The sequence below is a fragment of the Danio rerio genome, chromosome 9 (genome assembly GCF_049306965.1).
Source record: "Danio rerio strain Tuebingen ecotype United States chromosome 9, GRCz12tu, whole genome shotgun sequence".
Lineage (NCBI taxonomy): Eukaryota > Metazoa > Chordata > Actinopteri > Cypriniformes > Danionidae > Danio > Danio rerio.
In genome coordinates this window covers 14,156,512-14,167,125 of record NC_133184.1, presented here as the reverse complement: position 1 = coordinate 14,167,125, position 10,614 = coordinate 14,156,512, and the positions used below count along the sequence as shown (strand labels likewise).

General features: G+C 40.0%; 1 protein-coding gene across 1 annotated transcript; it reads right to left on the bottom strand.

The window, feature by feature from the left end:
• Positions 1–451: 451 nt before the first annotated feature.
• On the bottom strand, positions 452–8,663 carry LOC141375030 (uncharacterized). The gene is made up of 5 exons (XM_073912540.1): positions 8,477–8,663; positions 6,473–6,589; positions 3,110–3,436; positions 2,338–2,495; positions 452–1,510 (listed from the first exon to the last, which is right to left on the bottom strand). Exons 2-5 carry the CDS (start codon positions 6,525–6,527, stop codon positions 1,433–1,435), a joined length of 618 nt encoding a protein of 205 aa, XP_073768641.1. The 5' UTR covers positions 6,528–6,589; positions 8,477–8,663; the 3' UTR covers positions 452–1,432.
• Positions 8,664–10,614: the final 1,951 nt, after the last annotated feature.

The following is a 10,614-nucleotide window of genomic DNA, read 5'->3' as shown; positions in this document are numbered from 1 at the left end:
GACATGCGCTATAGTGTCCTCGACCGCCCCACCTGCACATTTTGTATGTCCTCTTTACTTAACCCACCTGATTCAGACCATCAGCTCATTAACAGAGAGATCCATGAACTGATCCCTGTGTGTCAAATCAGAGAGACATACAAAATGTGCAGGGCTGGGGAAGGGGGCGGACCACTGATGTAGTGTAATTGGCCATTGTGTATGTGTGTGAATGAGTATGGATATGGAGTATGGATGTTTCCCAGTGATGGGTTGGAGCTGGAAGGACATCCACTGTGTAAAACATATTCTGGATAAGTTGGCGGTTCATTCCAATGTGGTGCCGCTGATAAATAAAGGGACTAAACTGAAGGAAAATGAATGAATAAACTTAATAATCAAGTAAGACAGAAAATGTTGGAACTTGATTAATTGTTGATAAAAGGATTTGTCAAAAACGACCAATTACATCTTATCGTGGAAAATAGGTTTATTTGAATATGCATAAAATTGCATTAAAAATATACACAGAAAAAAAGTCAACATTTCAGAAATCAAACAAACTCTTACAATTTATCAAATTGTGACATCTTCTCCCAACCAGCCATATGTAAAAGTAGAACATTTATTAGAACTGTTGAAACAATTCTTTATTCATTTCCCCTCTTTAGCCATAATAAACAGTTGCTCAGCCACCATTTTTATTTTAAAGGGGATCTATTATGCACCTTGTTTACAATAATCTCTGATGTCCCTAAAATGTGTATGTTATGTCTCAGCTCCAAATACCCCTAAATAATTATTTATAACTTTTTGAAACGTACCCTTGTAGGCTTTGATTCTAATTGTGCCATTTTGGAGACTGTTACTTTAAATGCAAATGAGTGTGCTCTTTTTAAAATAGGGCGGAGCTACAGATGCCTATGTGTCAGCATAGTGGAAGTTTTAAAAACAAGACAAATGTTTTATCCTAATGAGGAAGAAATAGTCACCAATGGGCAGAGCTTTTCCCCTCTGATGACATGTACGAAGAGAGAATGTCAATCAAAGTGTTTCTATTGACTGTTTTATCAAGTGTGATTCTAATTAAAAAAAAATGAATACATTTTTACCATTAGCAGCTGGTTATATTCACACAGTTTCCACACTGATGTATTTAAACCACTTATAAAACTGATTTTTGCATAATAGATCCCATTTAAAGGTTATTTTTTTTAACAAAAACAAGAAAACTATTGTTTAAAAAATGAAATAACAACATCAAATATCAGTGTAAATACATGTGAATACATGCAGGTAGGAATACATGTGAGTACATGTAGAAAATACAGTGCATACATGTCAATACATGCAGGTAAAAATGACATGTAAATACATGCGGGAGAAAATGACATGCGAGTACATGCAGGTGTGAATACATGCTAGGACATGCAGGAAGGGAAAATCAAGCCCTCTAGAATTTCACAAAGCTCTCTTTTTGGGAAAGCATCGGTGCCATAGATGAAGAAGTTCTCCATTTGCAGATGGCGATCTGTTATAGAGAAGAGGAAAATGTAAATGACATCTGTTCACATTAATGTCAAACACTTAAAAAATAATGCAGGGTTCCACACTGTTCTTTCATGTTGTCCAAACATAAATTGATTAAGTTGACTTAATTTTAACAAATTTAAGTGGTTTGAACATAAAACAAGTTACCCCTGCAAAAAAAAAAAAAACATTTAAAAATTAAGAATTGTTGATTTAGCTCATTTTAATTAAGTAGTCTGAACAAGCAGGAAAGATATTTTTGAGTCAACTGTAAATACTGTAAGAGTTCATCTACAGCCTACAATAGTTTTAGCCTGTTGAAAAGACCATGAACTACCTGCTTTATACAAAGTTTGCCTTTAAAAGAAAAAAAATAGCAGTTACTTTACCTAAAAATGTGAGTAAACCTGTTGCCACAAGTTGACTTTAAGTAAAATAAGAGCTAACCTGTTGTAACTTGGAGTGGTTAGGCTGAATTAACTTCATTTTTTTTTTGCAAATTTCCTAATTTTAGGGCAACAGAAAGCCAACTGATACCTTTTTAAAGTGTAAACATGCACAAATTGTGTGAATGAACATGATATCTTTATCGTGGGCACCTCATACAGCAAACAGTTTATGATTGTTGTATTTCAGTGGTTTTAAATCACAGCACCAAAATCTTTGAAAATAATTAAAACTTTAAATTTGTAAATTTGCATTTTATTCCAACCCAATTATCTGACATAAATACTATTTTGCATCAGAGACAGACAGATTAGGGTAGAGATCCTGATCTTTTCAGTGGAATAAAAAAAATAAAAACAATACTGGAATAGACATTCTCACCTGTAGAAAAAAACTGCAGGAAATGATGATCAAGATGATGTATAGCAGAAGAAGTGGACCAATATCATTTTCAACAGTTTCCCGATCTGAAGTCTGGCTCTGGCTTTGACGCTGGCTCTGGGTGGATGCATTGTGTGCAGTGAGGCAGTTTGGGATTTCTATGAAAGAACATCAGTTATTACTAAAATTGTCCTCTGGATGTCACCCTGCCACACACACACATATCTACCACTTTATGTGCACAGAAAGCCAATGCAAGCCTGTATGTAAATCATCCTTCATTTAAATTCTCTACCAAAACAAGACCAAAAGAATGACAGTTTAACAGTTGAGGCCTGTTCTGTTTGAAAACAGGAAGCTCGTGCTCTTTAAGTGTTACTCTTCCCATCTTTGATGGTTTTTTTCAACCCTTTACCATTTAAGAGCTTACGTTTGCACACTTCAGTTTCGTCATAAAGAAATCTACATTTTCAAAGAAAAACATCATTCACATGTAAAGTCAAAGTTTCCAATGGTAATATCAAAAATGTAAAGCACAATTGCTGTAAAGTAGAGTGCGCCGGGGAGGCCCCGTTTCCACCCTTGTATTTTCAGGTGACCTCAGATTTCCTCCTTCAGTCGTTTATGTTATACTCTGCTCTCTGGCTCTCTCTAGCGCTTTAAAGAGATAACTCAATCAAAAATAAAAATAAATCTAAATTTTGTCTTCATTTATTACCTGTTTGGAGTTTCATCAGTTAAACACAAAAGACGATGTTTTAAAGATTCATACCTTGAAAAAGCTTAGCTTCTGGCCCTGTCATTGTTTCGACAGGGAATGGTTTAATTTTCGATATCTCACAGGAAAATGTAGAATTGTGTATGTCTTTGGGATTGTTCAATTTAAACATGAATTTCTTGTCTTCATAACGCCATGAACAATATTTTCCACTAGTTTCACCTTTGCCTTCAACCTCACACACATATTTGCCATTCATTTTCAGCTTGGCATCCAATTCACTGAAATTTTCATTTCCCAAAATCATGCATGTGACATTGACTGATCCATCGTCATTGAGTGTGTGGTTGAGAGGTTCACTCACGTCCCAGATGCAGTGTGCTACAAGGGAACAAAGATACCAAAACAGTTTAGATTTAATTTCATTAACAGATTTCATTAATTGATCAAACAGTTTAGATTTAATGTTTACTTTGAGAAAAGAGTTTGGGTCTGACCATCTTTACATGCACAAACAGTACTTTTACAATAAAGTATAATCTGCTAAAGCAGAGTTCACCCAAAAATGAAAGTCTGTCATTATACTCATCCTCTACTTGTTTTAAAGCCTATTTGAGTTCCTTTTATTTCTGTTGAAGACAAAAACAAAATTGATTTTGAAGAATGTTGGGGATCTGGTAGCCATGAATCACATTGTGTATTCTTTTTAGCGAGCATTTCTGTGTGGAGTTTGCATGTTCTCCCCGTGTTCGCGTGAGTTTCCTCCAGGTTCTCCGGTTTCCCCCACAGTCCAAAGACATGTTCTGTAGGTGAACTGAATAAGCTAAATTGAACAGTGTATGTGTGCGAATGTGTGTGTATGGATGTTTCCCAGTGATGGGTTGCAGCCAGAAGGGCATCCGCTGTGTAAAACATATGCTGGATAAGTTGCCGGTCTATTCCGCTGTGGCAACCCATGATTAATAAAGGAACTAAGCCAAAAATCATATGAATGAATGAATGAATAAATGATTCTTTTTTGCCTATTTGGACGTCAATGGCTACCGGTTCCCACATTCATTCTCTTTTAAGCTTAGTTCCTTTATTAATCATGGGTTGCCACAGCGGAATGAACCGCCAACTTAACCAGCATTTGTTTTACATATTTCAGCTGCAACCCAGCACTGGGAAACACCAACACACTCTTGCATTCACACCCACACATACACCACGGCCAGTTAAGCTTATCCATTTCACCTATTGTACATGTCTTTGGACTGTGGGAAAACCCACGCAAACACGGGGAAAACGTGCAAACTCCACACAGAAATGCCGACTGACCCAACCAGGGCTCGAGCCAGCGATCTTCTTGCTGTGAGGTGACAGTGCTACCCACTGTGCCAGCATTTCACCCTCTGGTTCCCACATTTAAAAAAAAAATCTATTCTGTTCAACAGAAATAATATACTCATAAAGGTTTGGAACAACATTAAGGCAAGAAATTAGTCAATTTTCATTTTTAGGTGAACAATCTTTTCTCATTTATAACTACGATTAAACCCATTTAAAAAGGTTGAATCTAAAATCACCCAGAATGTCGACTTTGATTTATGTCACCTCAAATGTCACCTTAATTCAGACATGTGCAAGTATTAATATTGATCTTATTCTTTAATGCAGAAGTGCACTCGTTGTTGAGATTGTTTTCAACTTCCGAATCAGTCGTTTATGCGAGAAATGACTAGGAATAATAAATGGCAGAACCTGTTTGCTTTTTCAAATGTCCACGGCTATACATAAAAGTAGAATAAAATAAGAAAAGTTTGCAACATGAAGCAGCATAACAAGCTGTTTTTAATTTCTAAACATCAATGGAAGTGAATGAGATTGGAAGTCTTGAGCGAAAAAGATTGCAATGGCTGCGCTAGCTCGTAGCCTACTGTACATGAAGATTAAGGTCAATATTCAGATGGATTTTTCGTTAAATGTGTATTAAGATCTTTAAATTAGCACTGATTTGCTTTTCAGAGTATTTGTATGACACGACCACATTCTGATTAACACTTATGTGTAAATGCAATGTTTGAATTTAACAAGCTCAGCTTTTTTAAAGATATCACTGGAATATGTACTATTGTAGACATCTTACAAGAACATTACATACTTTGTTAACATAAACAAATAAAACCAAGTAAAAATTATTGTAGCGTACATGATTATTGGATACAGATTATTGTAGGTTACCAGTGTAATATACAGTACGTTTTCACTGCTGAACAAAACATCTTAAACCAGCCTAAGTAGGTTGGCTGGTTTTAGCTGGTCGAGCAGCCTGGTTTTAGAGGGGTTTTGGCGATTTCCAGGCTGGTTTCTATTCATTTCCAGCCAGGACTTTGCTGGTCAGGCTGGAAAATGACCAGCTATAACCAGGCCAGGCTGGTCAAGTTGGTTCTAGCTGGTCATCTCCCAGCCTGACCAGCTAAGATTAGGTTGGAATAGGGTGGAAAAGGGTCTGGATTGGCCAAAACCCCTCTAAGACCAGGCTGGTCGACCAGTTAAAACCAACCAACTAGCCTAGGCTGGTTTAAAATGTTTTTATTATTAATTTTTTTTTTAGCAGGGTTGTTTTAGTGGTTTTACCAAAAACGATCTTTATTTACTCACTCTTTAGTTGTTTAAAGCCTATTTGAGTTTATTTATTTAATTTTTTTTTTAATTATTTTTTTCATCACAAAAGAAGATATTTTGGTTCCTCTAACCACTGACTTCTATAGTATTTTTTTCCTATAATTATACCAAGTCAAGAAGTGCCAGCAATCAACATTCTTCAAAATATCTTTGTTCAACGGAAGAAAGAAACCGACACTGTAAAAGAAGATGTGATGACAACTTATGTCAACAGTTGTTTTCCACTAGTATTTATAGGAGTTGCAACTAAATTCTTTAAGGCATACAATGTTTAACTTAAAATTGTTGTCATTTTGGCTGATGTAAGTTGTGATGACTAAAAACTTGGTTTAATTCAATTAAAACATGTAAGGCTGCAAGATTTTTACAGTGCATAATGGTGTAAAACCACATTAGGGAGAATAAATGAGGTAATAGGAACTGTCCACACTATTAAAAAGGCAGAGTTCCATGCAATTGTGTTGTCTCAATGCAAATCGATTAAGTTAACGTAACAATTTCAAGTGGACTTAAAACAATTAAGTTTCCCAAAGCAATCTCCTAAATTGTGTTGCTTCAGCTCATTTAAATTAGTTTGAACACGCAGCAAAAGTAATTGTTTTGAGAGCATTTAACCAAGTAAGAAACTCACCCCACACATATGCCAAAAAACGAAGCATCTTGTATTTAAGTTGATCCAAATAAATCTAATCAAGTTGAACAAACACAAAACAGTGATCATCAACAATTAAAGACAGATGAGTCTCTTACCATTGTGAAGCATGAGAGAAAAGCTGAGAGCAATAAGAGTGAAGATGTCAGGCATGTTGTCGTATCCTCGTCAGTTTGACAGTGTGATGCTGGGTGTAGATCTTCACTTTGTTTTTGCTGGAGTAAGAAAACACAGGAAGTATGTGTTCAAACTTACTGGGAATACTGCGGCAGGAAAGACAAGGACAAACGACGCGATGACAAACTGTGGTGAAATGGTTGTATAAATAGTCCAGATAATCAACGGTAACACAAAACAGATGTGATGACAGGTCAGTGTAGGTGTTCCGGTGTGTGCGCGGGGCATGTATGAAAATGTAGTTTTTCTGAGATGCTGTAGTGCTGTCTTAGTCCTGATGCACTACAGCGTCCTCAGGTGGTCACTGATGGATGTGACATTACCCCCCCCTCTAAAGAGCAGCTTCCAGACGCTCCCAGACTAGTTCCCAGAGAGGGGGCGGAGCGGAGCAGGAACAAAGGGAGGGATGGGAGGGCCAGATCAGGGTCAGTCTGTGGGTCAGACACCCCGACAGGAAGCCAGGGTGCAGCCGGGGTATTAGTCCGAAATGAGAACCACCAGGGAGGGGCGGGAGGGATGACCCACAGATGATCCTGCAGAAAACACAAGGCAGGGAACCCGAAGAGAGCCAGCTGGAGAGGTGGCGGGACGAGGAGCCTGGGTGGCGCCGGTAAGGCCAGAAGCCGGGCTGGGGCCGACACTGGCGGGCGCTCTGGGGCTGGGGCCGACACTGGCGGGCGCTCTGGGGCTGGGGCCGACACTGGCGGGCGCTCTGGGGCTGGGGCCGACACTGGCGGGCGCTCTGGGGCTGGGGCCGACACTGGCGGGCGCTCTGGGGCTGGGGCCGACACTGGCGGGCGCTCTGGGGCTGGGGCCGACACTGGCGGGCGCTCTGGGGCTGGGGCCGACACTGGCGGGCGCTCTGGGGCTGGGGCCGACACTGGCGGGCGCTCTGGGGCTGGGGCCGACACTGGCGGGCGCTCTGGGGCTGGGGCCGACACTGGCGGGCGCTCTGGGGCTGGGGCCGACACTGGCGGGCGCTCTGGGGCTGGGGCCGACACTGGCGGGCGCTCTGGGGCTGGGGCCGACACTGGCGGGCGCTCTGGGGCTGGGGCCGACACTGGCGGGCGCTCTGGGGCTGGGGCCGACACTGGCGGGCGCTCTGGGGCTGGGGCCGACACTGGCGGGCGCTCTGGGGCTGGGGCCGACACTGGCGGGCGCTCTGGGGCTGGGGCCGACACTGGCGGGCGCTCTGGGGCTGGGGCCGACACTGGCGGGCGCTCTGGGGCTGGAGCAGTCCTGTTCCTACGCCTCCTCCGTCTGGTGGTTTGAGAAGGGAGAGCATAGTTAACAGGAGAAGGAGACACTGGGGTCCCACACAGTTTGAGCAGGCTCTCCAGAGGCTCAGAAAAAGGTGATCTTCGGACAGCCCGACGCGGATAAGGGCGCAACTCTAGTCCAGCCTCTCTCCTCTTTCCCTTTGTTAAATCGGCTGGCCCCGAAAATATCCCTCTCGGTTGCCCTCCGCTCAGGCCTCCCTCCTGAGGGTTCTCCTCCCTCAGGGCAACAGAGAGAGGGGAGCCAGCGATCAACAAGGCTGCTTCAATGAAGCGGTAAAGGTTCCAGTCATCCTCATACGGTGGCATGAGGGAACGAACTGGTTCCAAAAGTCCTCCCCGAAAAAACATCATTAATAACAAGTCTAGCTCCAAAAACTCCTTGATATATCGCTAAATAGAGCGATTACCTTGTTTTAGGCGCATTATACTGTTATCCACTGGATCCATAAGTGATCGCGTCGTTCTGTCACGTTTAGCGTGATCAAAACAGACCAAAAATAAACAGAAAGGTGCGGATCCAAGTGCGGTTTATTTACAGTGCGCATCAACAGTTAAACAAGGTGCTCAAAGTACAAATAAAAAACAAAACAAGAAACATAAAACAGAGACAAGGCTCAAGAATCAAAACTCGAATATCAAACTTACTGGGAATACTGCGGCAGGAAAGACAAGAAGGACAAACGACGCGATGACAAACTGGTGAAATGGTTGTATAAACAGTCCAGATAATCAACGGTAACACAAAACAGATGTGATGGGCAGGCACTTTTTTCCAGGGGTTTCAGTACAGCGTAACCGCTACTACGTCATCGGGTGGGCGTGGCCTATCTGTGAATTTGCATAGGACACGGATCATGCGCAGATTGTGAAAACAGCCGTTTGATTCAGATACCTGTACGTATTCGCAGGGGTTTCGTGTCCAATGTCTTTTATATCCAGTACAAAATAGCTGTCCTGATCGCAGGTGTTTCATGTGAATCAGTGTATGTTATATTAAACAAATTAACTTAAGATACCTCTCAGATTACATTAATACTGTTATAACTTAAGATACCTGTCCTCAGGTATCCCAGGGCTTTTGTGTCAAATACTTTATATATCATATACAGTAACATCAGATGCCTGTCCTGATCTCAGGGGTTTCATGTATAATTACTTTTATATTAGTTAACATCAGATACCTGTCCTGATCCCAGAGGTTTCATGTATGATCACTTTTATATTATATACATTAACATCAGATACCTGTCCTGATCTCAGGGGTTTCATGTATGATCACTTTTATATATATTAACATCAAATACCTGTCCTGATCCCAGGGGTTTCATGTATGATCACTTTTATAAAGTAACATCAGATACCTGTCCTGATCCCAGGTGTTTCATGTATGATCACTTTTATAAAGTAACATCAAATACCTGTCCTGATCCCAGGTGTTTCATGTATGATCACTTTTATATTATATACAGTAACATCAGATACCTGTCCTGATCCCAGGGGTTTCATGTATGATCACTTTTATATTATATACAGTAACATCAGATACCTGTCCTGATCCCAGGGGTTTCATGCATGATCACTTTTATAAAGTAACATCAGATACCTGTCCTGATCCCAGGTGTTTCATGTATGATCACTTTTATAAAGTAACATCAAATACCTGTCCTGATCCCAGGGGTTTCATGTATGATCACTTTTATATTATATACAGTAACATCAGATACCTGTCCTGATCCCAGGTGTTTCATGTATGATCACTTTTATATACAGTAACATCAGATACCTGTCCTGATCTCAGGGGTTTCATGTATGATCACTTTTATATTATATACAGTAACATCAGATACCTGTCCTGATCCCAGGTGTTTCATATATGATCACTTTTATATACAGTAACATCAGATACCTGTCCTGATCTCAGGTGTTTCATGTATGATCACTTTTATATACAGTAACATCAGATACCTGTCCTGATCTCAGGTGTTTCATGTATGATCACTTTTATATTATATACAGTAACATCAGATACCTGTCCTGATCCCAGGTGTTTCATATATGATCACTTTTATATACAGTAACATCAGATACCTGTCCTGATCTCAGGGGTTTCATGTATGATCACTTTTATATACAGTAACATCAGATACCTGTCCTGATCCCAGGTGTTTCATGTATGATCACTTTTATATACAGTAACATCAGATACCTGTCCTGATCTCAGGGGTTTCATGTATGATCACTTTTATATTATATACAGTAACATCAGATACCTGTCCTGATCCCAGGTGTTTCATATATGATCACTTTTATATACAGTAACATCAGATACCTGTCCTGATCTCAGGGGTTTCATGTATGATCACTTTTATATATATATTAACATCAAATACCTGTCCTGATCCCAGGTGTTTCATGTATGATCACTTTTATATTATATACAGTAACATCAGATACCTGTCCTGATCCCAGGTGTTTTGTGTATGATGACTTTAAATAAAAATAAAAATAAATATGAGTTATGTTAGTTAACTAAGATCGAGAAAGAAAAATTAACCACGATTTATTACAGAAAATGTGGTATTTATTTGTTTAAACATGACTGAATACCATATTTTAAACTACAAAAACACGGTTAATCTTACCACAACCATTATTATTTGGTTTAAAATGAAAGTACAAAAGCCCAGAGACAGTAAAACGGAGTAATACGGATTAAAACGAGGTCAGCTGTTTTTGCTAATGAAATCTTTAAAATATAACATTATAACAACAAAAAAATAACC

Bases quoted from the DNA above. Each gene is read 5' to 3' on its own strand.
- LOC141375030 (XM_073912540.1), bottom strand. From the start codon at position 6,527: ATGCCTGACATCTTCACTCTTATTGCTCTCAGCTTTTCTCTCATGCTT. The intron at 2,496-3,109 runs GTATGAATCTTT...GTTCTTTCATAG, and splicing joins AGAAGCTAAGCTTTTTCAAG to AAATCCCAAACTGCCTCACT. The intron at 1,511-2,337 runs GTGAGAATGTCT...TCTCTATAACAG, and splicing joins CCTGCAGTTTTTTTCTACAG to ATCGCCATCTGCAAATGGAG.